The 20067-nt window shown below is 46.1% G+C and overlaps 1 protein-coding gene across 1 annotated transcript in view; it reads right to left on the bottom strand.

Annotated features, from left to right (window-relative positions):
• LOC128687587 (T-box transcription factor TBX1-like) overlaps positions 1-15838 on the bottom strand; it is a 245131-nt gene extending 229293 nt beyond the window's left edge. The window contains 1 exon segment of the mRNA XM_070084095.1: positions 15089-15838. Within this exon segment, the coding sequence (XP_069940196.1) occupies positions 15089-15269 (181 nt within the window). The 5' untranslated portion in view covers positions 15270-15838.
• Positions 15839-20067: the final 4229 nt, after the last annotated feature.

Raw genomic sequence — 20067 nt, 5'->3', positions numbered from 1 at the left:
GCCAGACACACTTTACACTTAACACCTTCACCTCCCCCCCCTCAGCTGAAGCTGCTGCTGCTGCTGCTGCTAGTGCTGCTGCTGCTGCTGCTGCTGATACTGCTGCTGCTAGTGCTGCTGCTGCTGCTAGTGCTGCTGCTGCTGCTGATACTGCTGCTGCTAGTGCTGCTGCTGCTAGTGCTGCTGCTGCTGCTAGTGCTGCTGCTGCTGCTAGTGCTGCTGCTGCAACTGTTGCTGCTGTAACCTCCATCTTGCTCATCAAAGACACCTAACGTGAAGAATTAGACACTGATGTTACACATATGTCTAACTCTCCATCTTGTCGGTATTGTCTACCAACCATGTAGTGACACACTGGAACGTGGGGGAAAAAATAACTCGTTCTTACAAAATTGTTGCCCTTATATTGCATTTGTTGTTTATAAATATTCTCTTAGAGGCGGCAAGGTTATTGTGCACCTCATGTCCATCCGGCAGCTGGTAGCGCAGGATCTGCGGGATGCTGCGCGGGATGCTGCGCGGGATGCTGCGCGGGATGCTGCTCGGGATGCGCAGGAACTTGGTGCTCTGAAAACAGGTTTGAGAGAAAGTACGTCTGGATTTATCTCAATAATTTGTTATTGTTTTTGTATGGAGTTACCACACAGGCCCGTTCCTCGTTCCCTGGTACTGCCGTCGGTTCTTCCCGTTCCTCGTTCCCTGGTACTGCCGTCGGTTCTTCCCGTTCCTCGTTCCCTGGTACTGCCGTCGGTTCTTCCCGTTCCTCGTTCCCTGGTACTGCCGTCGGTTCTTCCTGTTCCTCGTTCCCAGGTACTGCCGTCGGTTCTTCCTGTTCCTCGTTCCCAGGTACTGCCGTCGGTTCTTCCCGTTCCTCGTTCCCTGGTACTGCCGTCGGTTCTTCCGGTTCCTCGTTCCCTGGTACTGCCGTCGGTTCTTCCGGTTCCTCGTTCCCTGGTACTGCCGTCGGTTCTTCCGGTTCCTCGTTCCCTGGTACTGCCGTCGGTTCTTCCCGTTCCTCGTTCCCTGGTACTGCCGTCGGTTCTTCCTGTTCCTCGTTCCCAGGTACTGCCGTCGGTTCTTCCTGTTCCTCGTTCCCAGGTACTGCCGTCGGTTCTTCCCGTTCCTCGTTCCCAGGTACTGCCTTCGGTTCTTCCGGTTCCTCGTTCCCTGGTACTGCCGTCGGTTCTTCCCGTTCCTCGTTCCCTGGTACTGCCGTCGGTTCTTCCGGTTCCTCGTTCCCTGGTACTGCCGTCGGTTCTTCCCGTTCCTCGTTCCCTGGTACTGCCGTCGGTTCTTCCCGTTCCTCGTTCCCTGGTACTGCCTTCGGTTCTTCCCATTCCTCGTTCCCTGGTACTGCCGTCGGTTCTTCCCGTTTCTCGTTCCCTGGTACTGCCGTCGGTTCTTCCCGTTCCTCGTTCCCTGGTACTGCCGTCAGTTCTTCCCGTTCCTCGTTCCCAGGTACTGCCGTCGGTTCTTCCCGTTTCTCGTTCCCTGGTACTGCCGTCGGTTCTTCCCGTTCCTCGTTCCCTGGTACTGCCGTCGGTTCTTCCCGTTCCTCGTTCCCTGGTACTGCCGTCGGTTCTTCCTGTTCCTCGTTCCCAGGTACTGCCGTCGGTTCTTCCCGTTCCTCGTTCCCTGGTACTGCCGTCGGTTCTTCCGGTTCCTCGTTCCCTGGTACTGCCGTCGGTTCTTCCCGTTCCTCGTTCCCTGGTACTGCCGTCGGTTCTTCCCGTTCCTCGTTCCCAGGTACTGCCGTCGGTTCTTCCCGTTCCTCGTTCCCTGGTACTGCCGTCGGTTCTTCCCGTTTCTCGTTCCCTGGTACTGCCGTCGGTTCTTCCCGTTCCTCGTTCCCTGGTACTGCCGTCGGTTCTTCCCGTTCCTCGTTCCCTGGTACTGCCGTCGGTTCTTCCCGTTCCTCGTTCCCTGGTACTGCCGTCGGTTCTTCCTGTTCCTCGTTCCCAGGTACTGCCGTCGGTTCTTCCCGTTCCTCGTTCCCTGGTACTGCCGTCGGTTCTTCCCGTTCCTCGTTCCCTGGTACTGCCTTCGGTTCTTCCCATTCCTCGTTCCCTGGTACTGCCGTCGGTTCTTCCCATTCCTCGTTCCCAGGTACTGCCGTCGGTTCTTCCCGTTCCTCGTTCCCTGGAACTGCCTTCGGTTCTTCCCGTTCCTCGTTCCCTGGTACTGCCGTCGGTTCTTCCCGTTCCTCGTTCCCTGGTACAGCCGTCGGTTCTTCCGGTTCCTCGTTCCCTGGTACTGCCGTCGGTTCTTCCCGTTCCTCGTTCCCTGGTACTGCCGTCGGTTCTTCCGGTTCCTCGTTCCCTGGTACTGCCGTCGGTTCTTCCCGTTCCTCGTTCCCTGGTACTGCCGTCGGTTCTTCCCGTTCCTTGTTCCCAGGTACTGCCGTCGGTTCTTCCCGTTCCTCGTTCCCTGGTACTGCCGTCGGTTCTTCCCGTTTCTCGTTCCCTTGTACTGCCGTCGGTTCTTCCCGTTCCTCGTTCCCTGGTACTGTCGTCGGTTCTTCCCGTTCCTCATTCCCTGGTACTGCCGTCGGTTCTTCCCGTTCCTCGTTCCCTGGTACTGCCGTCGGTTCTTCCGGTTCCTCGTTCCCTGGTACTGCCGTCGGTTCTTCCGGTTCCTCGTTCCCTGGTACTGCCGTCGGTTCTTCCCGTTCCTCGTTCCCTGGTACTGCCGTCGGTTCTTCCCGTTCCTCGTTCCCAGGTACTGCCGTCGGTTCTTCCCGTTCCTCGTTCCCTGGTACTGCCGTCGGTTCTTCCCGTTCCTCGTTCCCTGGTACTGCCGTCGATTCTTCCGGTTCCTCGTTCCCTGGTACTGCCGTCGGTTCTTCCCGTTCCTCGTTCCCTGGTACTGCCGTCGGTTCTTCCCGTTCCTCGTTCCCTGGTACTGCCGTCGGTTCTTCGGGCCCTCGTTCCCTGGTACTGCATTCGGTTCTTCCCGTTCCTCGTTCCCAGGTACTGTCTTCGGTTCTTCCCGTTCCTCGTTCCCAGGTACTGCCTTCGGTTCTTCCCGTTCCTCGTTCCCAGGTACTGTCTTCGGTTGTTCCCGTTCCTCGTTCCCAGGTACTGTCTTCGGTTCTTCCCGTTCCTCGTTCCCAGGTACTGTCTTCTGTTCTTCCCGTTCCTCATTCCCAGGTACTGCCTTCGGTTCTTCCCGTTCCTCGTTCCCAGGTACTGTCTTCGGTTCTTCCCGTTCCTCGTTCCCAGGTACTGCCTTCGGTTCTTCCCAGTACCTCGGACTTACACAGATGACAACAAGGAAATGAGTGAAATATTGAAATCCCAGTACGACTCAGTGTTTGGTGAACCATTAATCGGTCTGAGGATTGACGACCCAAATGATTTCTTCATGAATGAGCCTCAAAACTCCATAAATGTATGCCAGATTTCCGACATTACCCTAACTCCGATAGATTTCGAAAAAGCCATTGACAACATGCCCATGCACTCAGCCCCGGGTCCAGACTCGTGGAACTCTGTTTTCATTAAGAACTGCAAGAAACCCCTCTCGCGTGCCCTAAGTACACTATGGAGGAGGAGCTTGGACATGGGTGAAATTCCACAGTCACTTAAAACAACGGATATAGCCCCACTCCATAAAGGTGGCAGCAAAGCATTAGCTAAGAACTATAGACCAATAGCTCTGACGTCCCACTTCATAAAAATCTTTGAAAGAGTGCTAAGAAGCAGGATTGCAAATCTCCTGGATTCCCAAAATCTGCACAATCCAGGGCAACGTGGGTTCAGGGCAGGTCGCTCCTGACTCTCACAACTACTGGATCACTATGGCATGGCATTGGATGCACTGGAAGAAAATCAGAATGCAGATGTAATATACACAGACTCTGCAAAAGCATTTGACAAAAGCGATCATGGCGTAATAGCCCATAAAATACGTGCTAAAGGAATAACTGGGAAAGTGGGGAGATGGATCTTCAACTTCCTAACAAATCGAACACAAAGAGTAGTGGTCAACAGAGTTAAATCGGAGGCTGCCATAGTGAAGTGCTCTGTTCCACAAGGCACAGTACTCGCCCCCATCTTATTCCTTATCCTCATATCAGACATAGACAGAGATATACATCACAGCACCGTATCATCCTTTGTGGATGATACTAGGATCTGCATGAGGCTGTCATCTGCTGAGGACGCGGTTAACCTCCAAGAAGATATAAACAAAGTTTTCCAGTGGGCAACGGTAAACAATATGATGTTCAATGAGGACAAATTCCAACTACTCCGTTATGGAAAACTGGAGGAGATAATAACTAGAACAGAGTATACTACAAACTCTGGCCATACAATAGAGCCGAAAAATAATGTAAGGGACCTGGGAGTAGTAATGTCTGAGGATCTCACTTTCAAGGATCACAACAGTGCCACGATCGCACGTGCGAAGAAAATGATAGGATGGATAATGAGAACTTTCAAAACGAGAGATGCCAAGCAAATGATGATCCTTTTCAAATCACTTGTTCTCTCTAGGCTGGAATACTGCTGTACATGAACATCTCCATTCAAAGCAGGTGAATTCGCAGATCTAGAGAGTGTACATAGATCCTTTACTGCACGTATAAGTTCTGTCAAGCACCTTAACTACTGGGAACGCTTGGAAGCACTTGACTTGTACTCGTTGGAACGCAGGAGGGAGAGATATATCATAATCTACACTTGGAAAATCTTGGAAGGAATGGTCCCAAACCTGCACACAGAAATCACTCCCTACGAAAGTAAAAGACTGGGCAAGCGATGCAAAATGCCCCCAATAAAAAGTAGGGGCGCCATTGGTACACTAAGGGAAAACACCATAAGTGTTCGGGGCCCAAGACTGTTCAACAGCCTCCCATCAAGCATTAGGGGAATTACCAATAAACCCCTGGCTGCCTTCAAGAGAGAGCTGGACAGATACCTAAAGTCAGTGCCGGATCAGCCGGGCTGTGGCTCGTACGTTGGACTGCGTGCGGCCAGCAGTAACAGCCTAGTTGATCAGGCCCTGATTCATCGGGAGGCCTGGTCATGGACCGGGCCGCGGGGGCGTTGATCCCCGGAATAACCTCCAGGTAACCTCAACTTTGAGAACTGACTTCAAAATCTATTTAGTGGAAGTCAGTTAATGATAGCCGTCACCACAACACTGGTGTGTGATGACAGTCACGGAGGTGCTGTCTTTCATGGGGATCCCGTCACCACAACACTCGCAGTCAAGAATTCAGATTACTGACAGCTAGAAATCTGTCAGGCACCTTGATCTTATATTACGGCAACATGGCCTGGAGGTGGCCTGGAGGTGGCCTGGAGGTGGCCTGGAGGTGGCCTGGAGGTGGCCTGGATTTAGCCTGGAGGTGGCCTGGAGGTGGCCTGGAGGTGGCCTGGAGGTGGCCTGGAGGTGGCCTGGAGGTGGCCTGGAGGTGGCCTGGAGGTGGCCTGGAGGTGGCCTGGAGGTGGCCTGGAGGTGGCCTGGAGGTAGCCTGGAGGTGGCCTGGAGGTGGCCTGGAGGTGGCCTGGAGGTGGCCTGGAGGTGGCCTGGAGGTGGCCTGGAGGTGGCCTGGAGGTGGCCTGGAGGTGGCCTGGAGGTGGCCTGGAGGTGGCCTGGAGGTGGCCTGGAGGTGGCCTGGAGGTAGCCTGGAGGTGGCCTGGAGGTGGCCTGGAGGTGGCCTGGAGGTGGCCTGGAGGTAGCCTGGAGGTGGCCTGGAGGTGGCCTGGAGGTGGCCTGGAGGTGGCCTGGAGGTGGCCTGGAGGTGGCCTGGAGGTAGCCTGGAGGTGGCCTGGAGGTGGCCTGGAGGTGGCCTGGAGGTGGCCTGGAGGTGGCCTGGAGGTGGCCTGGAGGTGGCCTGGAGGTGGCCTGGAGGTGGCCTGGAGGTTTGTTTATAAAGTGAATGTAAGTAGATATTTGTAAGATTTTTACGTTATCTTAAGTGTTTATGGGAGAGAAAGATTTACGTGTCATCTTACGATGAGCAATGTCGCCAGAGTGCAAAACATTTATCGGGCTCCCATTGGACAGTCATACAACAGGCGGGTCACTCGCCAAGGGAGGATTCTGGACGATGATGAAGGGATCTTGATTCGAGGAACTAGACTTGTCCTCCGTTCCCTTGGAGACTGTCATCCACTGAGGATACGGTGACTCTGTCAGCGGCCAAGTGACTGTCAGCGGCCAAGTGACTCTGCCAGCGGCCAAGTGATTCTGTCAGCAGCCAAGTGACTCTGCCAGCGGCCAAGTGACTCTGCCAGCATGTCATGTAGGGGGGTAACGATTAAGAGAATAAGTGGGGAATATGGGAGTAGGGGAGGGAGTCAGTAGGTAGGGGACAGGCGAGGCAGTAGCAGGGATGTATGCGGAGGTAGGTAATGTGAAGGTGGAGGTAGGTAATGTGAGGTCACTGGTGACTACAACTTTACCTCTCATTACTCTACCCACCACACTCCACACTACTCACCCTCTCACTACTTTAACTGAAATAAACTAATGAATAAATAACGGGGACAGTGAATATTACTATTCTTACTCAAACACAGTTTATTATTAAGTCTTTGTACAGTAATATAATTGGGAACATTATATGTAACTTACAATATGTAACTTACAATATAGTACAGAGGACAGTTCACTACAGGAACTAAGCCACAGGTCCCAAGACCTACACAGCACGAGTACTGCTCCAAGCCAGTACTCTGCCCAATGTCTCCAACAGTCTCTCCTCCCGAGACTCTCCAGCTCAGCTCTGCTCCCAGGCCAGAGCTCTGCCCGAATCTGTCTGCTCAGCTGTTCCTTGGGCTTATATTGTCCAGAGAGCACCTCCCACAATGAGGTGTGCACACTTGGTGTTGATCTGATGCCGAGGTCTGACGCCGTCCAGAACAAAAGACCTCAGTCTTAAGCCGAAAAGGCGTGGCTCTGACAGACATTTGCCAAGGCAAGGTGTGACCATATAATTGGTTAAATTAGGTCTCCCCAGAGACCTCACAAGCCCAGCTGAACTACATCACAAGCGGCCAAATGAATGCCAGCCACCAAGTCTTCCAGTGAGTCACGGAAAACAGTGTGATGTTCGGTGGGGACAAATTTCAGTTACTCGGCTATGGAAAACTGGAGGATACAAGAGCTAGAAAGGAGTGTGAAACAAATTATGAACCACAAAATAGAGCGGGAAATCTAATGTGAAGGACCTGGGAGTAATCATGTTAGAGGATCTCACCTTCAAGGATCACAACAGTGTCACTATCACATCTGCGATAACAATGATAGGATAGATAATGAGAACCTTCAAAACAAGATATGCCAAGCCAATGATGATCCTCTTTATATATATATATATATATATATATATATATATATATATATATATATATATATATATATATATATATATATATATATATATATATATTCGGCACAACATATATATATATATATATATATATATATATATATATATATATATATATATATATATATATATATATATATATATATATATATATATATATATGTATGAGGCGACTAAAATGCCGGGAGCAATGGGCTAGTAACCCCTTCTCCTGTATACATTTACTAAAAAAGAGAAGAAGAAAAACTTTATAAAACTGGGTTGTTTAAATGTGCGTGGATGTAGTGCGGATGAAAAGAAACAGATGATTGCTGATGTTATGAATGAAAAGAAGTTGGATGTCCTGGCTCTAAGCGAAACAAAGCTGAAGGGGGTAGGAGAGTTTCAGTGGGGGGAAATAAATGGGATTAAATCTGGAGTATCTGAGAGAGTTAGAGCAAAGGAAGGGGTAGCAGTAATGTTAAATGATCAGTTATGGAAGGAGAAAAGAGAATATGAATGTGTAAATTCGAGAATTATGTGGATTAAAGTAAAGGTTGGATGCGAGAAGTGGGTCATAATAAGCGTGTATGCACCTGGAGAAGAGAGGAATGCAGAGGAGAGAGAGAGATTTTGGGAGATGTTAAGTGAATGTATAGGAGCCTTTGAACCAAGTGAGAGAGTAATTGTGGTAGGGGACCTGAATGCTAAAGTAGGAGAAACTTTTAGAGAGGGTGTGGTAGGTAAGTTTGGGGTGCCAGGTGTAAATGATAATGGCAGCCCTTTGATTGAACTTTGTATAGAAAGGGGTTTAGTTATAGGTAATACATATTTTAAGAAAAAGAGGATAAATAAGTATACACGATATGATGTAGGGCGAAATGACAGTAGTTTGTTGGATTATGTATTAGTAGATAAAAGACTGTTGAGTAGACTTCAGGATGTACATGTTTATAGAGGGGCCACAGATATATCAGATCACTTTCTAGTTGTAGCTACACTGAGAGTAAAAGGTAGATGGGATACAAGGAGAATAGAAGCATCAGGGAAGAGAGAGGTGAAGGTTTATAAACTAAAAGAGGAGGCAGTTAGGGTAAGATATAAACAGCTATTGGAGGATAGATGGGCTAATGAGAGCATAGGCAATGGGGTCGAAGAGGAATGGGGTAGGTTTAAAAATGTAGTGTTAGAGTGTTCAGCAGAAGTTTGTGGTTACAGGAAAGTGGGTGCAGGAGGGAAGAGGAGCGATTGGTGGAATGATGATGTAAAGAGAGTAGTAAGGGAGAAAAAGTTAGCATATGAGAAGTTTTTACAAAGTAGAAGTGATGCAAGGAGGGAAGAGTATATGGAGAAAAAGAGAGAGGTTAAGAGAGTGGTGAAGCAATGTAAAAAGAGAGCAAATGAGAGAGTGGGTGAGCTGTTATCAACAAATTTTGTTGAAAATAAGAAAAAGTTTTGGAGTGAGATTAACAAGTTAAGGAAGCCTAGAAAACAAATGGATTTGTCAGTTAAAAATAGGAGAGGAGAGTTATTAAATGGAGAGTTAGAGGTATTGGGAAGATGGAGGGAATATTTTGAGGAATTGTTAAATGTTGATGAAGATAGGGAAGCTGTGATTTCGTGTATAGGGCAAGGAGGAATAACATCTTGTAGGAGTGAGGAAGAGCCAGTTGTGAGTGTGGGGGAAGTTCGTGAGGCAGTAGGTAAAATGAAAGGGGGTAAGGCAGCCGGGATTGATGGGATAAAGATAGAAATGTTAAAAGCAGGTGGGGATATAGTTTTGGAGTGGTTGGTGCAATTATTTAATAAATGTATGGAAGAGGGTAAGGTACCTAGGGATTGGCAGAGAGCATGCATAGTTCCTTTGTATAAAGGCAAAGGGGATAAAAGAGAGTGCAAAAATTATAGGGGGATAAGTCTGTTGAGTGTACCTGGTAAAGTGTATGGTAGAGTTATAATTGAAAGAATTAAGAGTAAGACGGAGAATAGGATAGCAGATGAACAAGGAGGCTTTAGGAAAGGTAGGGGGTGTGTGGACCAGGTGTTTACAGTGAAACATATAAGTGAACAGTATTTAGATAAGGCTAAAGAGGTCTTTGTGGCATTTATGGATTTGGAAAAGGCGTATGACAGGGTGGATAGGGGGGCAATGTGGCAGATGTTGCAAGTGTATGGTGTAGGAGGTAGGTTACTGAAAGCAGTGAAGAGTTTTTACGAGGATAGTGAGGCTCAAGTTAGAGTATGTAGAAAAGAGGGAAATTTTTTCCCAGTAAAAGTAGGCCTTAGACAAGGATGTGTGATGTCACCGTGGTTGTTTAATATATTTATAGATGGGGTTGTAAGAGAAGTAAATGCGAGGGTCTTGGCAAGAGGCGTGGAGTTAAAAGATAAAGAATCACACACAGGGTGGGAGTTGTCACAGCTGCTCTTTGCTGATGACACTGTGCTCTTGGGAGATTCTGAAGAGAAGCTGCAGAGATTGGTGGATGAATTTGGTAGGGTGTGCAAAAGAAGAAAATTAAAGGTGAATACAGGAAAGAGTAAGGTTATGAGGATAACAAAAAGATTAGGTGATGAAAGATTGAATATCAGATTGGAGGGAGAGAGTATGGAGGAGGTGAACGTATTCAGATATTTGGGAGTGGACGTGTCAGCGGATGGGTCTATGAAAGATGAGGTGAATCATAGAATTGATGAGGGAAAAAGAGTGAGTGGTGCACTTAGGAGTCTGTGGAGACAGAGAACTTTGTCCTTGGAGGCAAAGAGGGGAATGTATGAGAGTATAGTTTTACCAACGCTCTTATATGGGTGTGAAGCATGGGTGATGAATGTTGCAGCGAGAAGGCTGGAGGCAGTGGAGATGTCATGTCTGAGGGCAATGTGTGGTGTGAATATAATGCAGAGAATTCGTAGTTTGGAAGTTAGGAGGAGGTGCGGGATTACCAAAACTGTTGTCCAGAGGGCTGAGGAAGGGTTGTTGAGGTGGTTCGGACATGTAGAGAGAATGGAGCGAAACAGAATAACTTCAAGAGTGTATCAGTCTGTAGTGGAAGGAAGGCGGGGTAGGGGTCGGCCTAGGAAGGGTTGGAGGGAGGGGGTAAAGGAGGTTTTGTGTGCGAGGGGCTTGGACTTCCAGCAGGCATGCGTGAGCGTGTTTGATAGGAGTGAATGGAGACAAATGGTTTTTAATACTTGACGTGCTGTTGGAGTGTGAGCAAAGTAACATTTATGAAGGGATTCAGGGAAACCGGCAGGCCGGACTTGAGTCCTGGAGATGGGAAGTACAGTGCCTGCACTCTGAAGGAGGGGTGTTAATGTTGCAGTTTAAAAACTGTAGTGTAAAGCACCCTTCTGGCAAGACAGTGATGGAGTGAATGATGGTGAAAGTTTTTCTTTTTCGGGCCACCCTGCCTTGGTGGGAATCGGCCAGTGTGATAATATAAAAAAATAATAATAATAATATATATATATATTTATATATATATATATATATATATATATATATATATATATATATATATATATATATATATATATATATGTTGTGCCGAATATGTAAAACTGGTCAATTAGCAAGAACTCATTTAAAATTAAGTCTTTTCTGAAATTTTCTCTTATACGTTTAAAGATATATTTTTTTCATTAATGTTAATGTAAAAATTTTTAATTTTGCACCAAAAGAATCTTAAAAAACTTACCTAACCTTATTATAACAAGATCAATTTATTTTAGCCTAACCCAACTAAATATATTTTAAATACGTTTACAATAATTTAATACTAAACAAACACAATCAAATATATTTTTCTCGTTAGGTTCAGAATGATTTTGGCGAAATTATTGCATACACAAATTTTCACTTGTCCTATATGGCAAGATGAGCGTTGCTATTTAAGCCAAGATCGCAAGTTCTGCCTATTCGGCACGACATATATATATATATATATATATATATATATATATATATATATATATATATATATATATATATATATATATATATATATATATATATATATATATATATATATATACGCAATAAGATCACAGTAAACAGGTGATTTCAGAATATGCAAAACAACCACTGTGAAAGAATAGAGAAATTCCAAGCGCTTTCGTGACTATTCACATTATCAAGGAACTATGATGATGTGAGTAGTCACGAAAGCGCTTGGAATTTCTCTATTCTTTCACAGTGGTTGTTTTGCATATATATATATATATATATATATATATATATATATATATATATATATATATATATATATATATATATATATGTATATATATATTTTATTTTTATTTTATTATCACACCGGCCGATTCCCACCAAGGCAGGGTGGCACACCAAGGCAGGGTGGCCCACCAAGGCAGGGTGGCCCACCAAGGCAGGGTGGCCCACCAAGGCAGGGTGGCCCGAAAAAGAAAAACTTTCACCATCATTCACTCCATCACTGTCTTGCCAGAAGGGTGCTTTACACTACAGTTTTTAAAATGCAACATTAACACCCCTCCTTCAGAGTGCAGGCACTGTACTTCCCATCTCCAGGACTCAAGTCCGGCCTGCCGGTTTCCCTGAATCCCTTCATAAATGTTACTTTGCTCACACTCCAACAGCACGTCAAGTATTAAAAACCATTTGTCTCCATTCACTCCTATCAAACACGCTCACGCATGCCTGCTGGAAGTCCAAGCCCCTCGCACACAAAACCTCCTTTACCCCCTCCCTCCAACCTTTCCTAGGCCGACCCCTACCCCGCCTTCCTTCCACTACAGACTAATACACTCTTGAAGTTATTCTGTTTCGCTCCATTCTCTCCACATGTCCGAACCACCTCAACAACCCTTCCTCAGCCCTCTGGACAACAGTTTTGGTAATCCCGCACCTCCTCCTAACTTCCAAACTACGAATTCTCTGCATTATATTCACACCACACATTGCTCTCAGACATGACATCTCCACTGCCTCCAGCCTTCTCCTCGCTGCAACATTCATCACCCATGCTTCACACCCATATAAGAGCGTTGGTAAAACTATACTCTCGTATATTCCCCTCTTTGCCTCCAAGGACAAAGTTCTTTGTCTCCACAGACTCCTAAGTGCACCACTCACCCTTTTCCCCTCATCAATTCTATGATTCACCTCATCTTTCATAGACCCATCCGCTGACACGTCCACTCCCAAATATCTGAATACATTCACCTCCTCCATACCCTCTCCCTCCAATCTGATATCCAATCTTTCATCACCTAATCTTTTTGTTATCCTCATAACCTTACTCTTTCCTGTATTCACTTTCCATTTTCTTCTTTTGCACACCCTACCAAATTCATCCACCAATCTCTGCAACTTCTCTTCAGAATCTCCCAAGAGCACAGTGTCATCAGCAAAGAGCAACTGTGACAACTCCCACTTTATGTGTGATTCTTTATCTTTTAACTCCACGCCTCTTGCCAAGACCCTCGCATTTACTTCTCTTACAACCCCATCTATAAATATATTAAACAACCACGGTGACATCACACATCCTTGTCTAAGGCCTACTTTTACTGGGAAATAATTTCCCTCTTTCCTACATACTCTAACTTGAGCCTCACTATCCTCGTAAAAACTCTTCACTGCTTTCAGTAACCTACCTCCTACACCATACACCTGCAACATCTGCCACATTGCCCCCCTATCCACCCTGTCATACGCCTTTTCCAAATCCATAAATGCCACAAAGACCTCTTTAGCCTTATCTAAATACTGTTCACTTATATGTTTCACTGTAAACACCTGGTCCACACACCCTCTACCTTTTCTAAAGCCTCCTTGTTCATCTGCTATCCTATTCTCCGTCTTACTCTTAATTCTTTCAATAATAACTCTACCATACACTTTACCAGGTATACTCAACAGACTTATCCCCCTATAATTTTTGCACTCTCTTTTATTCCCTTTGCCTTTATACAAAGGAACTATGCATGCTCTATGCCAATCCCTAGGTACCTTATCCTCTTCCATACATTTATTAAATAATTGCACCAACCACTCCAAAACTATATCCCCACCTGCTTTTAACATTTCTATCTTTATCCCATCAATCCCGGCTGCCTTACCCCCTTTCATTTTACCTACTGCCTCACGAACTTCCCCCACACTCACAACTGGCTCTTCCTCACTCCTACAAGATGTTATTCCTCCTTGCCCTATACACGGAATCACAGCTTCCCTATCTTCATCAACATTTAACAATTCCTCAAAATATTCCCTCCATCTTCCCAATACCTCTAACTCTCCATTTAATAACTCTCCTCTCCTATTTTTAACTGACAAATCCATTTGTTCTCTAGGCTTTCTTAACTTGTTAATCTCACTCCAAAACTTTTTCTTATTTTCAACAAAATTTGTTGATAACATCTCACCCACTCTCTCATTTGCTCTCTTTTTACATTGCTTCACCACTCTCTTAACCTCTCTCTTTTTCTCCATATACTCTTCCCTCCTTGCATCACTTCTACTTTGTAAAAACTTCTCATATGCTAACTTTTTCTCCCTTACTACTCTCTTTACATCATCATTCCACCAATCGCTCCTCTTCCCTCCCGCACCCACTTTCCTGTAACCACAAACTTCTGCTGAACACTCTAACACTACATTTTTAAACCTACCCCATACCTCTTCGACCCCATTGCCTATGCTCTCATTAGCCCATCTATCCTCCAATAGCTGTTTATATCTTACCCTAACTGCCTCCTCTTTTAGTTTATAAACCTTCACCTCTCTCTTCCCTGATGCTTCTATTCTCCTTGTATCCCATCTACCTTTTACTCTCAGTGTAGCTACAACTAGAAAGTGATCTGATATATCTGTGGCCCCTCTATAAACATGTACATCCTGAAGTCTACTCAACAGTCTTTTATCTACCAATACATAATCCAACAAACTACTGTCATTTCGCCCTACATCATATCTTGTATACTTATTTATCCTCTTTTTCTTAAAATATGTATTACCTATAACTAAACCCCTTTCTATACAAAGTTCAATCAAAGGGCTCCCATTATCATTTACACCTGGCACCCCAAACTTACCTACCACACCCTCTCTAAAAGTTTCTCCTACTTTAGCATTCAAGTCCCCTACCACAATTACTCTCTCACTTGGTTCAAAGGCTCCTATACATTCACTTAACATCTCCCAAAATCTCTCTCTCTCCTCTGCATTCCTCTCTTCTCCAGGTGCATACACGCTTATTATGACCCACTTCTCGCATCCAACCTTTACTTTAATCCACATAATTCTTGAATTTACACATTCATATTCATATATAATATATATATACATATATATATATATATATATATATATATATATATATATATATATATATATATATATATATATATACATATATATATATATACATATATATATATATACATATATATATATATATATATATATATATATATATATATATATATATATATATATATATATATATATATATATATATATATATATATATATATGTAGGGTGTTTCTATTACTTTTAGGCCTTCCATATTCTCATAGGTGTCGAAAGTGTTGGATAGTGGCTTGTGGGCAGTAGGCAATGGGTGGTACGTGGTGGGCGGTGGGTTGTGGGCGGTGGGTTGTGGGCGGTGGGTGGTGGGCGGTGGGTGGTGGGCGGTGGGTGGAGGGCGGTGAGTGGGGGTGGGGGTGTGGTCGGAGGTGGGCGGTATATATATTAGTTAAGAAATCAGGCTTCACCTTACCTTCCATCTCCTTCATGGGCGTCGTGTAGTGGGCGGTGTGGGCGGCCCAGTCATAGCAGCAGTCAGCTGGGCGGCCCACCAAGCCAGCGTGGCCGCCCATTCCGCCCATCATGGTCACTTCTCTCTCTTGGCCAGCCCCATATGTGTCACTCATCCCGCCCGCGTAGCACTGGGCGTCCATCCTGTCCCCTGGCGGGCGTACCTAGGCCGCTGCGGGCGTGCGTGCCTAGGCCACTGTCGACGTATGTAGGTGACCGTGGGCGTGCACAGGTCACTGTGGGCGTGTTTAGACAGTTACGGGTATTCGTAGGGCGTAGCGGGCACTCGTAGGCCGCTGTGGGCGTGCCCGGGCCACCGTGGGCGTGCCCAGACCGCTGTGGCCGCTCTTAAGCCGCTGCGGGGGTGCCTAGGCCGACCTGGGCTTGTCTAGACCGCTGTGGGCGCTCCTAGGCCGACGTGGGCGTGCCTAGTCCAATGTGGGCGTGCCTATACTACTGTGGGCATGCCTAGGCCGACGTGGGCGTGCCTAGACCGCCGTGGACGCACTTCCAATCAATTTTTCCAAGACACAAACAGTCACGTGGAGAGAAAAACTTGTGCTGAACACGGAGAGTGAGAAGAGAATGAGGGAAGAGTGAGTGATGGGAGAGTGAGCAAAGTGAGAGTGATGGCAGAGTGAGGAGAGAGTGAGTGAGTGAGTGAGAGGACTGGTGGTGACAGGAGGGCCTCGTCACCCCTCACTTGCCACAAGCTGAGGATTGACTGCTCACTTCCCCTCACTCTCCTCCTCCCAGTACCTCGCCTCCCCTCGCTCACATCTCCTACAAGACGGCAACACTCACACCCTTAAACTCCTCCCCTAACCTCTCCTTACCCTCTCCTTAACTCGCCCTTATACACACCCAACCCCATTAATTAACAAAACAATTACCCTCCTAATTGACCCCTAGTTCGACCCAGTTGGCAGAATTTACATAATTAAAAATATTAATACAAAATATATGGAAAGACGTCAATCGTCAGTAGTACCTCTGATTGGCTGCTGGCTGAGTGAGCTACCGGCACCGTGGCCTCTCACTGGCTCGCTCGGGTGAGTGGGCGGCACTCAGCGGCGCAGAGCTCCTCCTGTGGGCGGAGTCTGGACTCTAGGCTCCGCCCAGGTGTTGACGGGTTGCCCACTGAACGTCTCAACACATTCTCTCAGATTTTTAAGCAAATTCTTTTTAAATACGACTCGTTCCTTCGATCATCGCTGACTTTTTCAACGTTTCGCGCTGCTTTAAGGCTCGTTCAGGCATCTAACGCACGGAAGTGTGTTTCGCTAATCTCGTTAATTAAACGAAAACATAATGAGTGAGATATAATTCATTTTTTTATATATAATTTTACCCCCTCTCACTTGAGGGGAGTTTGAGCGATAGTTAAGGGAATTGAGCGACAGTGAGTGAAACAAGGTGAGGAGGTGGCAATTAGAAGTGGTAGTCATCACACCAGTCATCACACCAGTCATCACACAGTCATCACTGACACCATCCACAATTAACACCAATGTCACCACCTGCATCTCTCTCTCTCACTTCCTATCGTTTATTTGGGGAGAGATGATTAATCTTCAGCGTCTCCGCCTTGTTACACTCGGCTGAGGGGTCGTTGACAACACCTGAGAGGACGCTGACAACACCTGAGGGGTCGTTGACAACACGTGAGCTCTGATAGGTCGTTGAAGTAGTGTTTAGTGCATGGTACGATTGCTCTGTTTACCTCCAAGAAGATATAAACATTTTCTAAGGGGTAACGGAAAACAATATGATGTTCAATGAAGACAAATTCCAACTACTCCGTTATGGAAAACTGGAAGAAATAATAGCTAGGACTGAGTATACTACAAACTCTAATCACACAACAGAGCGGAAAAATAATGTGAAGGACCTGGGAGTGGTAATGCCGGAGGATCTCACCTTCAAGGACCACAACAATGCCACTATCACATCTGCGAGGAAACTGATAGGATGGATAATGAGAACATTCAAGACAAGAGATGCTAAGTCAGTGATGATCCTTTTTAAATCACTTATTCTCTCTAGGCTGGAATACTGCTGTACATTAACATCCACATTCAAGTCAGGTGAAACTGCAGATCTAGAGAATGTACAGAGAACCTTTACTGCACGGATAAGTTCCATTAAACACCTTAACTACTGGGAGCGCCTGGAAGCACTTGACTTGTACTCTCCGGAGCGCAGGAGAGAGATACAAAATAATCTACACCTGGAAAATAATAGAGGGACTGGTCCGTAATCTGCACACAGAAATCACTCCCTAAGAAAACGAAAGATTTGGCAGACGATGCAACATCCTCCCTCCCCCAATGAAAAGGGGGACTCCATGAGTACACTAAGAGAAAACACAATGAGTGTCCGGGGCCCAAAACTGTTCAACAGTCTCCAACCGCCATAAAGGGAATTACCAATAGATACCTGGTTGTCTTCATGAGGAAGTTGAACGGATATCTGAAGTTACCCGATCAGCCGGGCTGTTGTTCCTACGTTGGACTACGTGCGGCCAGTAGTAACAGCCTGGTTGATCAGTCCCTGATCCACGGGAAGCCTGGTCAAGGATTGGCTACGGGGATGTTGATCCCCGGAACACCCTCCAGGTAGATTCCAGTTAGGTAGATCTCTTGGAGACGCACACACACAACACACACACACAGGCCAGGAGCTTGGACTCGACCCCTGCAACCTCAACTAGGTGAGTACACACAGACACAGACAGAGGAACATAATAAGGACGTACAAAATACTTAGAGGAACTGGCAAGATAGACAGAGACAGAATGTTCTAATGATGGGACACCAACACGGGGTCAGACTGAAAGTTGAGAACTCAGATGAGTCACAGGCATGTTAGAAAGTATTTTTTCAGCTTCAGAGTTGTCAAGAAGTGGAACAATCTGCAGATTGATGTGTGAAAGGCAGAATCCATACATAGCTTGAAGAAGAGGTACGATAAAGCTCATGAAGCAGAGATAGAGAGGGGACCTAGTGGCGACCAGCAAAGAGGCTGGGCCAGAAACTATGAATCGACCCCTGCATGCCAGATCAGAGTGAATGTAGACAAGCGGTTCTCATGGTTTCACGTGCTGTTGGAGTGTGAGCAACGTAACATTTATGAAAGGATTCAGAGAAACCAGTGAGCCAGACTTGAGTCCTGAAGGTGACGAGTACAGTGACTGTACTCTCAAGGACGGGTCACGATGTTCCACTTCAGTGGGTGATTTATACTGCGATGTTAGCACACTTCCGGCCAGACGGTTATTGAATGAACGATGGTGGAAGCGTTTTCTTCTTTTAGTCATCCTATATCAGTGGAAGACGGCCATGTTAAATTATATTATTATTATTATTATTATTATTATTATTATTATTATTATTAGTGTTGTTGTTGTTGTTGTTGTTGTTGTTGTTGTTGTTGTTGTTGTTGTTGTTGTTGTTGTTGTTGTTGGTGGTGGTGGTGGTGGTGGCGGTGGTGGTGTTATTATTATTATTATTATTATTATTATTATTATTATTATTATTATTATTATTATTATTATTATTATTAACATTACATGAATTATCCAGCGCGTGGAGTAGTGAGGACTCGAGCCTCCGTCGATAAATCATGGGAGAGACAGGCTGATGATGACTTACCCAGCTTCTACTGTACCTCGACTGAGTCAAGAGACCCGTCTCCCCCAGATGAAGAGTGATCCTGGGATCGAAGCTCTGAGCTGTTGTGGCCCTCTATAGTGCCAACCACTGCGGCGCCATGATCACATTTGCGTTAGTAGGTGCCACCGACACTAACTCCAGCACTCATCTTTGTACGGCATTAGCACCTTGCTTAACTAGCACCTAGTATGACTAGCATCTTGTTTGACTAGCACCTTGTGTGACTAGCACTCCTGTCTTGCGCTTGGCTCTGCCAGAGGCAACAGCGTCGGCACCACTAAACGAGGCTTGGCACTGTTTAAGGATCAGTTTGTATTTGAGGAGCTTGTGGCAGTGATCTGCAGAGTTAATGCAGACGCCGGGAGTGATTGCATGAGCATCCAGGAAGTAATGGCGTCTCCTCTTTCAGTTTTTTCTCAACAGGAAACTACAGCGGTCTTTCCTCACCCGCCTTACGTGCTCAAGTAAGTTGATTTAGGTACAGGTATAAATAAATACAGTTACACAAATTATCATACATACTAAAGTATGTGTAAATTACGTAAGATGGCCCCAAGAAATGTCAAAGTGACTTATTTCCACTGGGGTCCTTGAAGACGGTGAAGAAAGGTGGATGCACTGACGCCGTCAGGATGGAACGAAAGATGTACCCTTGGGGAAGCTTGGTGGGAAAAAAAGCATTAAGACCTGTTGAAGCTTTTGACAAGCGAGGTATTGTGAGAGTGAAAGCTCACTTTGCGAAGTGTCGTGTGGTAAGACACTGGTTGCGTGGGTCTTCACTGCACGATGTTTCACCACAGACTGGCTGTGGTAAGACACTGGTTGCGGGGTCTTCACTGCACGACGTTTCACCACAGACTGGCTGTGGGTAAAACCTGGTAAAATAAAAACTCTTATGTGAATACTGTCTTATCAAACCTACTTTCAGTATTTCGTCATTTTTTCTACCTCCCAAAAATCTCGTTTACTCCTAGAGGAAAGATAGGAAGGTCGATCCTTTTCGGATGGTTGTTTACGTATACCAGGAAGAGCAGTGGTCCCAACACTTGTCCTGTGGAGATTCAATTTGTAAACCTTGCCCATTCTACAGAGTGTTTCATTCGTAGGAGGCCCCGGGGTATCGTTTACTACAGACATAACATACAAGTGGGATGGATTGTAAAGGACCTGCCTAGTATGGGCCAACAGGCCTGCTGCAGTGATCCTCCTTTCTTATGTTCTTATGTTCAAACAAGACAGTTGCAACTACGGGAGTACCAACTCGGGG

Source organism: Cherax quadricarinatus, chromosome 11 (genome assembly GCF_038502225.1).
Source record: "Cherax quadricarinatus isolate ZL_2023a chromosome 11, ASM3850222v1, whole genome shotgun sequence".
NCBI classification, from domain to species: Eukaryota; Metazoa; Arthropoda; class Malacostraca; order Decapoda; family Parastacidae; genus Cherax; species Cherax quadricarinatus.
The sequence above is the reverse complement of the archived record's forward strand: the minus strand, read 5'-3'. Positions and strand labels throughout refer to the sequence as shown.